General features: G+C 39.5%; 1 protein-coding gene across 2 annotated transcripts in view; it reads left to right on the top strand.

Moving 5' to 3' along the window:
- The first annotated feature begins 2,624 nt into the window (after nt 1-2,624).
- Nucleotides 2,625-18,479, top strand: part of Hmgcll1 (3-hydroxymethyl-3-methylglutaryl-CoA lyase like 1) — a 110,675-nt gene continuing 94,820 nt past the window's right edge. For both annotated transcript variants that reach the window (XM_057767464.1, XM_057767465.1), the window contains exon 1: nt 2,625-2,971. In XM_057767464.1, the coding sequence (XP_057623447.1) occupies nt 2,864-2,971 (108 nt within the window). In that variant the 5' untranslated portion in view covers nt 2,625-2,863. The remainder of the gene's footprint in view (nt 2,972-18,479) is intronic.

Consider the following 18,479-nt stretch of genomic DNA (forward strand, 5'->3'; position numbering starts at 1 on the left):
TACAGGATAGTCCTTGTAATAAAGAACTGAAAAATTCAAAATTTCAATATAGATGGGGCTGAAAAATATGAATTAAGTTATTCTATTGTTGAAGATGTAGTCAAAAGTGTGTGGTTTGTATGTGCTGGAGTCTATCTACTGAACACTTTGTATGTGCTGGAGACTGTCTATGAACACTTTACATATTGCAGTTCATTTGAATTTTGCAATCACTAGGAATTTTCGTTATGACCCCTTACAGACAATAAAAGAGAATCTAAAAAACTTGCCCGAGGTCACTCAGTCTTTAGAAGGGTCCCTAATCACAGGTGATCTAAAATCTTTCTCACTGAATTGTGGCGTTGTCTTCCAAATATGCATGCGCAGGAAAAAGGCCAGTATTGTGTGAAGATGTCTGAAATATTTGTAGGCACATTGGGTTGGGTGGTGGTTAGAGTAGCCTTAAAGAGAGAAAGGAGTCAAGAAAAATTCACAAAAGATAGGTAGGATTCAAGAAAAGACAGGTACTTTGAGACATTACTTAAAATCAATGAAATCACTGAAGAAAACAGGAAACTTAATTCATTTTAATTTTCAATGGGTGTTTATATCTTTTATTTTTAGATTATTGAAACATTGAAGCAAAAGCTTAGTCACATGCGGTCTCAAGAGAATAGAGTTCAGGATATGGTATTAGACATCTCTGTGGTTGCTGAGTGGTGTTTCTATCAGCCTGGGAAGCCCAGGTTTCTTTGGTGGTGTGATAAGGGTCTTTCTCTGTGGACCTAGCTCGTCTAGAACTAGTTATATAGCCTAGGCTGGCCTTAGACTAATGGCTGTCTTTCTAGCTTAACTTCCTAAGCAATATAATTATAGTCATGTTCTACGACACCAGGCTTAGAATCCAAATTTCTTTATTTTTATAAGTTTTAACTCAAATAAATCTATTTTCTGTTTTCTTTCATTGAAAAGCAAAGCAAATCAAAACAACAACAACAACAACAAAACCCCATGTATATATGCATGTGCATAGGGGTTCCCTTGATGCTAGAAGAGTCAGATCCACTGGCGTTAGAGGTCACAGGTGGTTGTGAGTCACCCTCCATAGATGCCGAACTCCCGTCCTCTATGAGAACTGTACAAACCCTTAACCAAGGAGCAGTCTCTCCAGAGCCCGGACTCCTAGTTAACCTGTCAAATGAGGAGAGCGAACTACATAGTGTGCCCCAAAGCTCTGTGCTCTCTAAAACTTTTAAGGCTTGCATGCAGAAAATATGGTATTGAGTGCTCAGCTCTAAATGGATCATACATATCCCACTCTGAGCCCCAGGGCTCAGAGAAGAGACAGCTTATAGTAAGATCCCGGGGTGGTGAATAACATCAAAGAAACTGTTTTTCGGGTACCACAGGGTAATTGCACAAATGAACTCGTAACAGCTGTAACAACATACATAGGACCAGCACAGGCTCCAGACTGACAGATTCCAGGTGTTGGGACAGTCAGGCATGAAATCCCTCCAGTAGCTGACGAGCTATTGGCATGTGATAACCCCTTGAAGAGGGAAACTCAGTTGAACACACCCTAGTGTGGGCCCTATTCTCAAGAGTGGCTGGGCAACACGAACTGGACTTGATGGGGAAAGGAAAATGAAAAGAGATACCTTAAACTTGGTGGAGAGGGTGGCTGACGGGGAGATGGAGTGAGTATGTTCAAAATGCCTTCTATGAATTCTCAGAGAGTTAACAAAAGTATTCTCTAACAGATCTGGATCATGCATCCCTTTGAAGTCTCTTCCTATTATGCTCCAGAAGTTAATCTTTGTGCCCTCCATCGGGTGTGCAAGCGTGTGCATCAGTCCACGCTGATCTTACTAGCTGGGGAGACAGTATGGTCAGCTAGCATCTTGGCCATAGACACTGAGCTGAGTCTCTGGGAGACTGCAGAGACACCTCCCCCCTCCTGCCGCCCAAGACTGTTCCTGGTCCATTGTGTCTTATTAACTGCAGGCTCCAGCCTCCACACCGAAGAGTATCACAGTGTTGCAGTCCGAGAGTGTTTGTGAAGTGGGCAGAATGAAGCAGAGCTTGTTTGGTCAGTTCTAATCTCCTAAGAACTGTTTTTTGTTTGAATGGATCTATCTCTTTAGAGCCTTGGTTACTGTGATGTTTCTTTTAAAGCTCTTTTTAAGTTCTTCAGGCCCAGGGAGCTGGTAAGGAGCTTGTGGCCAGACCGCCACACCACTCTGAGGTCTATTCCTGACTCCACATGGTAGTGGAAGGAGAGAACCATTAAATTCAATGAAAGTAAACCAACGAAAAGAATTCAACGTTTTAACATTTATCATACACCATCGGCTTTACTGACAACTTCTTGGGCTGTCTACCTACAGTATCTCCCCTAATTTAGGATCCCCTTTTATAGGGTTTATGCAAAGCGCCTCAGCAATTTTTAATAGAGTTTTGACACAAGACAAACTCAAACGAATTCGGAGGGACAACCCTACAGGCTTGCGGCTAGAAATGAAAGAATGTCTGTGCTCCTTCCTCTTAGAGGCCTCTGTTTTCCCCCAGAGCTCTGACTCAGGCATGAGTAGGTGGGTGAGGACCTGCAGACAATCAGCCCCAAGAGCCCCAAGTTCGGGGAGTGGAGTGGAGCCTGGATGTGTGCCTTTCTGTCTCACTTTGCTGTTCCCATCCGGGTTCTGGGTCTCAGGGCCGGGACTCAGGTGCCAGCTGCACCCTTGCCTGGGCGTTGCCCGGGAACCGCGCCGCCGCAGTGCAGCTCGGACCCCGCGCGAGCACCCGCGGTACTCTCTCCCTGCTCGTACGCGTTTGCGGCTCAGGCCGTGGGCTCCAGCACCGCCTGCGGCACCCAGGCTGCGCCATGGGGAATCTACCATCTGCTGCGAAGCACTGCCTCAGCTACCAACAGCTTCTCCGCGAGCATCTGTGGAGCGGAGAGTCAGTGGCAGGGGCGCTGGACCCCGCGCAGGTACCACCTCGCGGCCTAGGGCGCCCCCACCCTCTGGCACAGCCTCTTCCCTATCAACCTCACCCTAATCCCCTTTGTGTCACCTCTGTATGCCAGGACCCTGCCCACAGCAGCTCTGCTGTTTGTTTGCAGATCTGTAGCTGAAAATACTTTTCATCCTTCCTGCTGTGAACCAGTAGACTCGTCCTTGCAGGCCTAGCAATTTCCCTATTCCGGACCATTTACAGGTGGCCTATAGGAGTGATCACGTCTGTGTGTTTTCCCTTGGAAGGGATGCATTATCTAATGTAATTTAAATCCAGAGGCGTTCTTTCAAGGACAGTGCCTCCTTGTAGTGTGTAACTGACTACAAGCATGTCACCTTGTGGATTAAAGAAAGGAATGAAGCCAATACACACTAGGAAGGTACACTACGTTAAAATCACCTGTCAGGTCAGAGCGGTGACTGTCTCTAATGTCTTTGTGTTTTAACAAAACCAAACAAACTTGGATAAAGCATTATAGAATAAAATTTTTCCTGTATTTTCCCGAAAGTTGTAATAACTGTTGAAGCCTATTATGAGTTATGGACTCCGCAAGATTTTGACTTTTAGCTTCTTTAATTATAGGTGCTGCAACAGCTATTCTAACAGTAGGTTGTTTTTTTTTTTTTTTTTTTTTGGCGCAGTCTCAGTCCAGTGTTCCAACAGGTGAAATTGAAACCTTGGATGCACAAGTAGGACTCAGAATTTGTGGGCTGTTTTGTAGACAGTTTCTGCCTCATCAACTAGATTATGACCAGGGCTATTCACAAGAGTCCTAGAATCAGTTCGGTATCTATTAACAGATGGATGGATGCAATACAGAAGATATGGCTTATGTATACAACAGGCTATTATTCAGAACAAAGAACCAAATCAAGTCTTTTGCAGGTAGCCGCCTGGAACAGAAAGTCACCATGTCACGTGAATTGAGCCAGAGCCTGAAAAGATTAGCTCTGCATGTTTCCTGTCCCCTGGGGGGTGGGGAGAAACAATAAAACAAACAAAGAAACAATAGAAGCAGAGATTGGGAGAAATGAAGAGGATCAGCAGGGTTAATGAGGGTAACGAGGCAGTCAATATGATTGCACATGGAAATGTTGTGACGAAATCCATTATTTTCTACAAGTAATATGTATTAATAAAAAGGCACAAAAGGGTGGATAAGGGCCCCCTGATAGAAACCCAGGGATGACAGAGGTGAAGTGGGAAGTCATGCTCTATCTCCTCCCACATCCTCACAAATAATTCCCATGTATTTTCATGTGAACTTCCTAGAATGCTACCAACAATCTCTAACAGTTTGTTTTACACAATCAAGAATTCCTAACATTTATTTTTTTTGTTTTAGGATGAAATCACACGATTTTATTGCTTAGGTGATCCTTATAGATGTGCGTATGTACATTCTGTGGCTTTGTGGATGGTGACTAACATCAGGATGTTGGGGGATGGTTTCCACTTTATCTGTTAAGATGAGGAAACAGGGAAAAGGAAGATTGCTTGGATTACTGATGAGGCAATAAAAGGGCATGACTTGGACGTGTGCTTTTCTGGAAAACTCTCTAAGACATTTTAGCACTTTCCAACTCTTCCGCCTGTGACCCTCCCATTTGTTCCTTAATTATGCCTTGCAAACCACTTCTTTAGTTCAGCCCTTTTATCCTGTGTCCTTGCCAGGCTCAGTAGCTTCTGTCTCTCTGGGCCATCATGCCGGCCTGTCTTACAGCTTCTCCTCTCGTAGTCCTGGCTATTATTTGTATCCCAGCTCTTGGTTTTATATTTTCTTCTCTTTTCCGAGCTTCAGACTGCACTTAGCCATCTCAACAGAAATTGATACTCAACATCTCCAATTTGCATTCGTGTCCTCTCTTCCTGTGCTGGCAAGTTCTCTCTGGAAAATCACCCTTGTTCTATGCACAAGTCCTTCAAAGTCATTGGATGGATTTCCATACATTCTGGGGTCATCTGGGAAGAGCCACCCTCAATTAAGAAAATGCTCCCACCACATTGGCCTGTGGAAAAGCCTGTAGTGCATTACTTTTTGATTTATGATTGATGTGGAATGGCTCAGCTCATTGTAGGCAGTGCCACCCCTGAGTGGGTGGTCTTGGATGCTACAAGAAAGTAGTCTGAGCAAGCCAAGAAAACCAAGTCAGTAAGCAGAGATTGTCCATTGTCTCTGCATTAGAAACATCTGGTTCCTATCTTGGTTTCTGCCTTGACTTCCTTCAGTAATGGACTGGGATATGGAACTGTAAGCTAAAATAAATTCTCAAGTTGATTTTGGTCATGGTGTTTTATCATAACCACCAAAACCCTTACTAAAACATTTTCCAAACAGATTTTTCCCCGTGATTTCCTGTTGCAAAGAATCTGCTCACAGTTTGTTTCATTCTACAAGGTCCAAGTCGAAGGCTCCTTGCCCTCCATTTCCATCACTTTTAAAGCATCACAGAGTCCTGGAATTTCATTCTTGAAATCCTTTCGAATGTATCTATTTTCCAGCTTCATCAGCACTTCAATATTAAAATAGCTCTATGTGACCTCCATGTGACTAAACCGTTGCCTTCCCCTTCTTACTTTCCATCTTTCCTCTCCTACCCACTGTATAGACAGTCAAGAAGTTTTGTATTTCAAGTAAAATCATGCCATTACCCTGTTCCATAACCATCTGTGAATTCCATTGTTTTCAGAAATCGACAAACAGAACATTGACTTGGGTCTCCGAAGTTTCCAGTAGTCTTCATTCACCTCATCTTAAACTCTTCACTTAGTTCTTGTCATTTTTTTTTGCCATAGTTTCCTTCTTTCTGCTGTCCATAAATCATGTTCCCTTCGCTCGTTTCATCCCTCTGCTAGAAGATATTTCTCAATTAGCTTTTATTCAATCTTCAATGTGAATGTCACATTTTCATGAAACCTTCCCATTAGTCTTGGCTATGATTTTACTGTATTATATACCTATTGTATATTAAATGGGTCATCTATTTATTTGGTGATCATTTGGAATATAACCATATGCCATATATTAAGGCCAAATAAAACCCAGAAAAAAAACAACCCATAACTGGACTTACCACACCTAACAAAATGCCTGGTTAGTTCTTATGATCAGTATGTACTTGTTAAACAACTGAAGGACTGCTCATCTGTACAGAGAACAAGCCATGCATCTCATACTTGGGAAAATCTTTCTAAAACAATGATTAGCACATTAGTTTGTAATACACAACTGTTAACTTAGTTCAAAATTAATGATACCAAGCACATGTTATCATTTGAATCTTAGTACCAGTGTGTGTGTGGGGGGGGGGAGGGTGTTTTTACGTTTATGACTTGCCTTTTTATTAAATAGACCTCAGCCAGGATTTGATGATGAAGAAATGATGAAAATGAAATTTGAATACTGTAAATGAACCGTAAGAAACTTTGCCTCTCATTTGCTGTTGAATTTGATAGATGATATGATAAACAGGGCTGGGGGAAGCATTCTGAGATAACTTGCTTGCAATTGGGATTGATAGAAATGTCTATGTGTGAAAGAATGCCATGCTAGCTACCAACAGGCTAGAAACCAAGTTGTTTCCCTCCTTTCTCCATTTCTCCCTTCCCCAAAGTATCACAGTGTGCTGTGCAACTTACTATTTGACTTTGTGCATAAACTATCCTGCCTTCACTGTACACTTTAAATTTCTCTGTACACATTAAATATAAAATATCCTGATAATTAGAGGTAACCTCTTAAAATTCAATCTATCAGGCTAGTAAAATTTAATACCTATATCTAATTTTAAACTGTATGCAATATTTCTGCTTAAATTTGGTGAAGGAGTAATCTAAACTCTACACATTTTTTTTGTGATCCTGTAGCCTTAGCCTCCTTTCCAAAGAACTGGAGAGGACTGGAGATGAATTTTTAGAAGAAGAAACAACCTCACTTCTTTCTATTTTTATTTTGTGTTCTTTCTTAACTGTTACCTTTCATTTCTTCATTTTTATTTTATTTTGAAATAATGTATTTTTAATTTCCCCATGGAATTAAAATATCAGTTATATGCTTTTTAAAAAATTATGTTCATAGTTGTTAACCATAATGTGTCAGCATCTAACCTTGACTTGCTAAACTATAATATGCTTGGTATTATAACATGTAAACTGAAGATGTAACACAACGCACAGCTGTCTGTTGGCTTTTGATACTTCTTGTTGTGTGTGTTTATTCTCCACATGGGATATTTAGGAAATATGTTTACTCAATCACTGTTAATTTTTGTTTATGCATGCATTTTTCCTTTCTTATGTATTCATTTATTCATTTCCAGTCCTGCACTGGAATTATTTTCTTTAACCAGGAGTATTCCCTCCAGTCTCCTCTTTATTGAAAACCCACTGGATTGTGCTATGGCTTAGTGGGCAAAGGCAGTTGCAACCAAACCTGATGACCTTAGTTTAATTCTGGGACCCACGTCGTATAAGAAAAGAACCAGGTCCTACAAGTTGTCCTCTGACTTCCACACAGACACACACACTCACTCAAACACACACTCTCACACACAGCCCCCAGACATTAAATAAATAAATGAACACATAAATAAATGTAATTTTAAGAAAACTTAAAAAGAAAAACAGCAGTTTGGTTGCTCAAGTAATGGAGAAACTGAGGAAAGAGGCAACTAAATGAGACAATGGGAAATTCAGTGAAATGCTCTCACAAAGTAAAGTGTTCGAGTGGTTAAGAAGAGAGAAGAATAAGAGCGATAATCTAACGTTCACGGGTCTCTGAGTTCAGTCATCAGTACCACACAAACAATGTATTTGCTTGTTTTGTGTAAAACCAGGCAATGATTACTTCTTTCAACATATTTGTGTGTATAATACAATAGAAACAAGTGACTATTAATATAAGCACTTATGACACAAAGAATTCAAATTAATAAATAATTTAAATACATAGAAGCAATAAAAACCACAGATTTCTTAGCAGTTACAATGAAAAGATTAATAAGCAATATTAGCTATTTGTCTTATTTCTTGTCTGATAATAATGTATCTTTCATTATCTTTTTGATTTCCAATCACATATATTGAAACTATTTTCATTTTTTCAGTTAGTGGCGTGTAGCAATTCTGATAACTAGATACTTGGGTATATTTCACATTTCTTACTGTATTTTTTATTCTCTCCTTTCCATGTTCAGTGGGTACATTCTTTTCTTGTATTCCTTTGTGCCAATTCCTTCTTCAGCGCTGTCTTAGTGTCAGTCTAATTATTGGATTTTATAACTTTATCTTTCACAATTTTATGTGTGTATGTATGTGCAATGTATTTATGGTGTGTGTGTGTGCCCATGTGTACGCAGGTACATGTGCACGTGTGTGCATGTATTTGGAGGCCGAGGTTGATGTGGTTTTCTTTGTATCTCTCTACATTATACACTGAGGCAGGTCTTTCACTTAAACCTAAAGCTTACTGTTACTGCTAATTTTGCTAGTGAGCTTGATCTTGACATCCTCTGTCTCATCTCCTGAATTACAGAGCCTCATACCCACCACCAGGCATTTATGTTGGTGCCAGGAACCTGAACTCTGGTCCTTATGCTTGGGCAGTATGATGGTTAGCTTTACTTATCCCATTAACACAACTTAGAATTGCCTGGGAAGAGAGTCTTAATGAAGGATCGCCTACATTGGGTTAATGTGTGTGTATGTCTCATATAATTAATTGCTATGGAATATCCAGCCTGCTGTGGGCAGCACCATTTCTTAGAAAGGGGATTCTGGACTATATAAGTGGAGGAATGGAACTGAGCACAAGCAAGCAAATTACGAGAATGCATTTGTTTATCTCTGCCCTTGAATATGGATGTGATGCAAGCTCCTGCCACAGTGCCTTCTCTACTATGATGAACTCTTACCTGGAATAGTAAGTCGAAATTAACCCCTTTATCCTCTTAAGTTACTTTTTTTCAGAATATTTTATCAGTGCAACAAAAATAAAACTAGGACAGGTACAAGCCCCAAGCCAATGATTAATCTCCATAGTCTTGATTTTATAATTCTTTTTTATTTAAAAATTATTTTCATTTTATACAAATCCTAGTTCCCCCTCTCTCCCTCTTTCCTGCCACTGCCTCTGCCACCCCTCTTCTCACTCCCCACCCACTCCTCAGAGGCCTTCCTTGGGAAGTTGACAAAGTCTGGCATACCAAGTTGAAGTAGGACCCAGCCACTCCCCCATGTATAATTTCTCATTGTGCTCTAAATATTTATCCTTAAACCCACAGGAGAACATTTTTCCATTTTTACACTATTACTTATCAAATAACTTTATGTCAAAATTGCTCACACTTAGATTCCTGAATGGGCATGCCTGGCCTGGATATATGGAAACATGGCTGGAAATCATGACCATGTCTTAGTTCCTATATTATTAGGAAGTGTACATCTTGGTGTTTTATAAAATGTGTAATAATTTTGTATCCATGTAGTTTTTTTTTATTCTAGGTCCCCCACCACCTAGCTTCCAAATAAACATACACAGAGTCTTATTCTTACTTATAAATGCCCAGCCTTAGCTTGGCTTATTTATAGAAAGCTTTTCTTAACTTAAATTATCCAATCTACTTTTTGCCTCTGAGCTTTTACCTTTGTCTTACTTCTGTATATCTTACTTTTATTCTTACTCAATAGCTGGCTGGCTCCTACCATTCTCTTATCCTTATTTTCTTGCTCTTTGATATCTTCTTCTTCCAGATGTTTCCTCTTTATTTGATCTGCCTTCCAGCCCCACCCGTCTTATCTCCTGCCTTGCTACTGGCCATTTAGCTCTTTATTAGACCAAACAGGTGTTTTAGACAGGCAAAGAATCACAGCTTCTCAGAGCTAAACAAATGCAATATAAAAGAACACAACACATCTTTGAATCATTAAACAAATATTCTACAGCAAAAACAAATGTAACACATCTTAAAATAATATTCTACAACATATCCTCATCTTCTTTAATCAAACTATATTAATTTGTATGGACTTTCTGTGTCAAGTACATTTTTTTAATAGCTGTATAGCTACCACTGTTGGATGCTAAGTACATTCCAGGTGTCACCTGATTGCTTATTAAATTGTCACAGTAGTCTATTTAATAGTTTTCATGAGTAAGGCACACATTGGTTAAATAACTTGTTCATAGCCAGCAGCTAGCAAAGAGCAGAGTTAGGTTGGGAACTCAGGAAGTTCCACTTTCAGGACATTGAGTTTGTACTGCTGTTTCCATTGTAGTCATGAGAGGAGTCACTTGTGGAGTTTATTGAATATGCTGGATGCTGGGAAGCTCTTACTCAGCAACATGCAGCTGACTGCCAGCTGTCTTTGTGTTCCCGTCACCCTGCCTTGAAGAGCACTTTGCTGGATGGGGCTACCACTGCCTACCAACTGGAGTCAGCCTGGGCTAGTATCATCCTTCCTTCTCTGTGTCTTTCCTTGGCTCTTGGCTTTTGCTCATGGGGTTCAGGTTGGGGAGAGACTGCTGTGAATTTTGACTTCCCTTCTGCCCTCCCTGAGGTTGGGAGTAGAATTCAGTCTGGAATAGAACTGCATTGGATAAAAAAGGAAAAACAACTCAGTTTCCAATAAATTTCCTGTTCCCTTCAATCTTCAATACTTTCTGTCTGTCCTTGGATTTCTGTTGGCTTCTGGACTCCTTGGTTTGTCTGATTCCAGCTGGCTTTCACATCCTTCCTTCCCCCTATGCTGTGAGCTGTGTGATCTTTTTTTTTTCCCCATCAGCTTCAAGCTCCTCCAAGTCTTCTGGCTTTTCTTCTGGTTATTCACTCTGTGCTGTAACTTTCTCTGACCCTTTTTTCTCTGTTTTTCACCCTGTTACTCACTTAGCTTTTAGTTTTGTTTCTTTTTTATTTTTCCTAGTCAACCAGGAGGCCAGACATCATGGACCCAGAGATGTCTTGAGTCACTTGCAGGTGACATATGGTGTTGGAGAGACAAAATCAGAACACATATTTAGATAATTTTGAATGGATTCCGGATTTGTAAGTTTTTGTCAAGCCTGGTTGAAGTCCTAAGAACAAAAGCAGCTTTTAGAATTCTGGTTTCCTACTAGCATCCTGGCAATTAGAAATCTATGTAGGAGAGATAAATTGCTGCCTAGCTGAGAAAATTTAATCCCTGGAAACATTTGATTGTCCTACACTTAAACATGTAGATAAAAAAGAATACCTTTATACACATTTGCCTTCTAACTGTCTTAGGCATCAGGAAGGTTTGTTTTGGGGATCTTTGGTGGTGGACAATAGTGTGGGAATAGTGTGATGAGTTTGTTCTAAACATTTCTAGTTTTCAAATTTTTAAATTTCTTCTGTTAAATTGAAACTTTTTATAACTCATTTTATATTTTCTTATAGAAATCTTATTCTCAGAACATGTATTTCAAAATAAGACTTTACATGAAAATAATTATATATCAAGACTCTTAAAATTATCCAGATCTATGTGGTTTAAATTTTAACTTATCTGCCATTTCACAGTGTATGTTAGTATCAAGTAATTAGATGCATTCAATAGATAAACTTAAAAGGCTTGTGTGTAGCTCAGTGGTAGAGAGCCCTTGCCTAGCATTGGAAAGCTCCAATTTTAATTCCCTGCATTAAAAAGGGAATTTAAAAGCTATTCTATCATTTCTCCATAGTCATAGAGGGATCAAAGCTGTGAACTCTTTTTTCTTTTATAACAATATATATTATATAATTATACAGTATATTTTATATTCTTTTCCCTTCCCCAAATGCCTCTAAGATCCTCTCTAATTCCCTACCCACCAAATTTCACAGTCTCTCTCTCTCTCTCTCTCTCTCTCTCTCTCTCTCTCTCTCTCTCTCACACACACACACACACACACACAACAAAACAAAACAAAACAAAACAAAACAAAACAAAAAAACCAACAAACCAAATCAACCAAGAAGAACCTACTCCTGGGCATGGGGTCCACCCTGGATTGTGATTGACACACATGGTGACAATTCATTGAAGAAAACTAATTTTCTTTTTCCATGTAGACATAAATTGCAAATAGCTTCTTGGTTATGGGCAGAACTTTGTGTTGACTTCCCCTTCTTAGTTCCCAGCCTTTGTTTGTTTTGAACCTGTGTTTTCTGCCACAGTGTCTGCGAGTTCATATGTGCATCAGTCCTATTGTATCTAGAAGATGTAGCATGAATTCTAATTGTTCTTAATACTAAAACCTTAGAGGGTGAAAGCTGCAAGATCAGAGAAGCAGAGCAGTCAGCCACTCGAGTTCTTATCTCTACTGAATCCTCTGATTGAAGGGAGCAAGATCCTGTCTCCACAAATCCTCAGACTGAATGGCTTATACTGTATCTACAAATTCTCAGACTGAATGCTGAGCTCCTTTCTCTTCCTGTCTTATATCCCTCTCTCCTCCCACCTTCTTAGTGCTAGGATTCAAGGTGTGATCCACCGCTGATTGGTCCTGTTTCTCTTTTAGACTGAATCAATCTTGTGTAGCCCAGGGTGACCTTGAATTCACAGAGATGTGTCTGCCTGTCTCTCCAGTGCTGGGATTAAAGGTGTGTGCCACCACTGCCTGGCTCTAGGGCTAACTAGTGTGGCTAACTCCACACTCTGATCTTCAGGCAAGCTTTATTTGTTAAACCACAAACAAAATATCACCACAAAAGAGATGCTGTTTTCTTGGAATTATCCATCACCTCGGGCTCTTTGAACTTTCTGCTTCCTCTTCCACTTGTATCCCTGAACCTTGAGGGCAGAGGTTTGATAAAGACAACCATTTTAGGGCTGGTATGCCAAAGTCTCTCACTGTCTGCACATTGTACAGATTTTGGTATCTGTGTTAATTACCATATACTGAAAAGAGAAGCTTCTCTGATGAGGGTTGAATGATTCACTAACCTGTGGATGTAGTAATATGTTATTAGGGGGTCACTTTATTGCTGTATTTCTTTAGCAGAATAATAGCAATAAGTTTTCCCCTGGGCCCCTACCATCTCTTGTCTCAGCTTCTTAGCCATTTTAGCAGTGTCAAGAATGTGTTTCCTCTTGTGGAGCAGGCCTTAAACCCAACCACAAAGTGGTTGGTTATGTCTGTATCGTTTGTGTCACTATTGCAAAATACATATTGTAGGCAGGCCACATGTGTGTTTCAGTCCACATAACCACAGAGCTAAGCTACCTACCAGGAGACCAGTAAGTGGTGATCTTACAAAGATAGGCAAATAGAATATCATGTTATAAAGAGATAAAGGACAAACTAGAATAGGGTAAAGGAGGGAGTGTGGAGAGGGATGGTTAATATTTAAGATCTGTGAGTTCTATTCACTATTTTCATTGAAGGAACTGGTGCTTCTTTTCCTGTTTTAGAAAGATCTGTTTTTTTCTGGTAATTACAATGCTGTGAGTGGAAAGAAGAAAGAATGAGGGTCTGTCTCTCTGATACAGCATGGTGAAGACCGTTTAAGTGGGGAGGAACAAAGACTTATGGGAAATGAAGTCACTAGAACCTTTCTCACAAGACTCCATCTTTAAAGATTTATTTTTATTTTAAATTTATGTGTATGAGTGCTTTGCCTGCCTGCATGTATGTATGTATACCATGTATATGCTTGGTGCCCCCAGAAGCCAGAAGAAGGTGTGAAATCCCCTCAAACTGTAATTACAAACTGTTGTGAGCCATCATGTGCATTCTGAGAATTGAACCTGGATCCTCTGCAAGAGCAGTCAGTCCATTGAGTGGATTTCTCTAGCTCTCCAAGGCTACATTTTTATTCTGCATCATGGTGTTCCTTTAATATATAGCCTCTCTCTTCTGCTTCTTATTTAAATCATTATTTTCCAATTCTATCTTGCAATTAATCATTTTAACACTTATTTAATTGCAATTATTTGTATCTGTGTCTGTGTGGTGGTATGTAGCTGCATATGAGCGCAGGTACCTGCAGAGTCCAGCAAGGATCTCTGACATCTTGTTACAAATGGTTGTGAGCTGCCCCATTGTGGATGCTGGGAGCCAAACTCAGGTCTTCTGTAGAGAAGTAAATGCTCTAAATTCCTAGGCTACCTATCCAGCTTCTGTAATTCATTATATTAAAAATGCTAATCTATAATCCAGTACATAGGAATAGTAGTTCTTATGGAAGTGGTAGATTTGAGAGTCATGTAAAATTTGAGTAGGTAAGAATGCATTTCTGGTCAGAATATGAGCTGCAGGGTTAGTGGAAAGAAATATGGAGAGTTCTTTCTTTTTTAAAATATATTTTGCTTAAAGCATAATTACTATAGCTGCATCGTTCCTCCTCCCTTCTCCTGTCTGCCCTCCCACCATGTTTCCCCATCACTCTTACCCAATTGAACTCATTTTTTTATTAATATGCGTGTGTGTGTATAGATATAGAAATATATAAGTGCAATCTGCTGACTTCATTGTTGTTTATGTGTATATAATTTCAGGTTTAACCACTTTGCATTGGTTAATTTCTTAGGGGGTTTTTCTTGGGAGGGGCTAGTTCTCTTCTCAGCAGTCATTAGTTGCATGTTTTGACTATAGTTATTTCTCATAGGAGAGAAACCCGATGAGACCCCCCCCCCTTCTTCCTTAGCATGTCTATTGATATCATCATTGTTCCAGACTTGTATAGGTAGTCATTTTCTAGGAGCCTGGCAGTAGACTTCCTGGCCTTATAGCTCTTACAATCTTTCTGATACGTTTCCTGATCCTTAGATTCAGGAGTTATGTTGAAGGTGTGTTCCTTGGGATGTAGTTCTCTATGATCTATTGATCTATGTATTATATCTAATTGGGGTTTTCTGAAAGAGAAGTTTTTTTAATGAGGGGCAAGAGCTACACTATGTGTGGGTATAAGGATACATTAAAATGTATTAAAGAACAGTTAGGACGTATACTGGTCTAGTAAAATGGTGGGAGTAGGTTCTTTTTTAAGATCCACGACCCTACTTGCCTTGCATAATTGGCTATGTTTCCAGTACCAGGCGTGATTTCCCTCCTGTGCAGTGGTCTGTCCACTTAGTCCAGTTAGAGAGCTGTGGTTCCTGCCAACATGTAAGTGCCATTACTGTACCTTGACAGATATCTTGCCATGCTGGTCATTGTTGTGAGTCATCGATGTTACAACTGGATAGAACTATTGATCACTTCCCTCCCTTGGCAGATTACATAGTGCTTTCTGGTACTTCCAAAGCTATACAATAGGAAGTAGGCTTTCAGGGTAGATCTAGCTCAAATCAAACCTGTGTCCTAACTGTGAGATGTCTTTAGCAATAGGGGCTTACCTTCAGCTTCTGAGAGGTAACCAAGGGCAAGGGAAGTAAATGTTTCTGAAGTCACTTGCACTACGCTAACCAACAACTTGAATGGAGGTTTCTCATTTCTGGTACTGGGTTTTTGTTAGATAGTCTATTGTTCTTGTGACAGCATTTAGTATTGTTACCCTATGTGACCCTTTTAAAGGGTATATTATGCTGAATTGTTTTATATCAATTTGAAACAAGCTAAAGCCATATAAGAGGAAGGAACCTCAGTTTAAAAAGTACCTCCATAAGTTCGGGCTGTAGGCAAGCCTGTAGGACATTTTCTTATTTAGTGATTGATGTGGGAGGGCCCAGCCCATTGTGGATGATGCAACATCTGGGCCAGTAGTCTTGGGTTCTATAAGAAAGCAGGATGAGAAAGTCAGGGAGAGTAAGCCAATAAGCAATACCCCTTCACAGCCTCTGCATCAGCTCCTCCGTCCAGGTCCCTGTCCTGTTTGAGTTCCTGTCCTAACTCCCTTCAGTTGATGAGCTACCATGTGGAAGTATAAAAAGTTCTTTCTTGTCATGGTGTTTTATCAAAGCAATTGAAGGCCATTAGAAACCCTAACACACACACACACACACACACACACACACACACACACACACACACTGAGAAGGACTGTGTTAAATATATGATTTGTGTATCCCTGGGTTGAAGTCTTTAATAGTTTCTTTTTCTTACTTTTCTTTCTATTATTTAGTGGACCAAAATATTCAAAGCTTCATTAAGTGTTTATAGAAGCAAATGGTTTGTGTCTGATGGGCATAGCATACTTCCATGGTATAAATTATAATTGCTTCTTACTTATTTTTCTTCTTTTTCTTTCTTTTTTTTTTTAAACAGGGTTTCCCTGAAACTCTCTTTGTAACCAGATTGCCCTTGAACTCAGAGATCTGCCTGCCTCTGCGTCCTGCTGGAATGACAGGCATGCATGGCACTTCTTTTTTATTGGAAAAATGTATATTTATTTTTATGAAACACATTGCTATTATTGTAGTTCTTAAAATTATTAATTATATTTTTTAAGCTAGAATTTGTGTTTTTTCTTACTATTTTTCATATACTACTTATTTTTAAGTCTTAGTGAAACTTAAGTTAAGAAGTCCGTTTCCTTTTTTCCTTTTGTGGCTTACCGTTGTAAAGACCAGAGAAATTCGGATCTAACTTTTTGTTCCTTCTCCACTGTGGTGTTTATATTGAGTTAGTTGATACAGTGTGCAGCATTTTATCTCCCTGTTCCTCTCCCTCGCACCAGAAGAGAAACACTAACGTCCCTGTAGTGGTATCCTGTGAGTCCACTGGCTGTTCAGATGCTGAGCTTAACCTGTGGCCTGCAGGTCCCGAGTCAGCAGTCGTGCTCAGCAAACGGCACCTCACGGTTACGGTTTCCTAAGTCACGTGTCTTAGGATTTGTGAAGTAGGAAAGTACAGATGGCAGGAAACTTCAACTACATTACAAACTCCTTTAGTGCACGCTTCACTCCGAGAATCAGTGTTCATAAAGTCTCTTTGTTGAACTTTATTAACAAGCAACGGGGTCTAGGAAGCTTGGCAAACCAGGCAGCTGGAAACCCCGGAGAATTTGTCTGTCAGACGTCTTTCCTTCTGGGGTTTCCTTCCAAATGTTTTTTGGATTTTAAAGGAAGTAGAGTGGCTCTCTGCCACCGCGTTTCTCCATCTGTAACCCACTGGGTGTACAGAGTCTGGCATTCACTTTTAAAATTCTTCACCCAATATGTATTCATTTCACCGGGAAATGGAAACTGATCATAGGTTAATGCTGAAGTCAAAATAGGAATCTTATTTTCATTAGACACAATTTCTACTTTTTGAGAGTTTTGATTTAGGGGCCAAGATTTCTCTGACTTTTAAAGTGATACGGAATGGTTCTAACCTTACACTGCACAGAAAGCCGTGGATTTGCTCAGACGTTACAGTACAGGGCAATTTGGCGCTCCATTTGCCCAGGCTTTTGGGGTATGTTTAAAAGACATTTCCAAGGCCTGTGGAGAAACAGATGTACTGATTCAGGACTTTGCTCATGAATGTCTGCTATCACTTAGCCCTCATTCCCTTATGACATGATTTTAATATTTAATTTAATATAATTCTGCTGAATGCATGCTCTAGCAAATATGGAAAGGAAAACTTAAGCTAAAGACGATGGAACATAAAGCTTACTGAATGCTCATCTGTAGAGAACCAGATCTCTCCAGTCTTCTTGCTCTTTGAAATAGTTACACAGCTGCTGACCTTTTAATGGGAAAGATATAGTGATGATTTATTAAACCGAATGTCGATTGTCTTAATCAAAATGCATTATATATAGAAGTAGTATTATCTTAGTATGCTTGCTGTGGATTTTGCAACTGATTTGTTACATAGGACAGATCAGAGAGTGTATGTGATGAAAATGACAGTTATATTAAATATTAAAATTAGTAACAAGATTTTATGTAATTATATAATAATAATGATGATGGATCTATCAGAGAATTGAAATAATTTCAGTGGCTTTTCTAAATATTGCATATGATTTCTGCAAAATCATTATTATTCTCACTTTCAAGATGAATCAACAGAGAACTTGAGAGTTAATAAATATCCTCCCAGGCCATTAACCTGGAAGCACAGGACTTAAACTTAGGTCAGGCTGCAAACCATCTTTTATTTCTGTCATAGCCAGGCAGTGACTTGCCCAGTAGGACTAGCATTGAAAAAGTAGTAACCTTGTCAGTAACCCGTGGAGAAGTTTCTGGGCACTTGCAGAATAGGAATAAAAGTTCTTAGTTATTTATCGTTTGATGTTTGGTGTTTTTTTATAGAAAAAAAACCAATTATCAGGTTCCAGATTATGTTGTCACTTTAAGGAAAGAAACATCCATTGATTACAAATGCTTACACTGTCATTTATCTTCCATTATTAATTCTCTTTCAGATACAATTTTTCCAACCTGACATGAACTAATTCAATACTCTGGCTCTAGAAATGGCTTATTCTGGGTCTAAGAGCAAAGAGACTTACAGGGAAATTATATTCTACACACCCTCTTTAGTTCTTTAGCAGATAGCTAAAATTGAGGATACACCCAGTTGACTAAAGTCAGTATAAAGTTGGGGT

The sequence above is a fragment of the Chionomys nivalis genome, chromosome 4 (assembly GCF_950005125.1).
Source record: "Chionomys nivalis chromosome 4, mChiNiv1.1, whole genome shotgun sequence".
NCBI lineage: Eukaryota > Metazoa > Chordata > Mammalia > Rodentia > Cricetidae > Chionomys > Chionomys nivalis.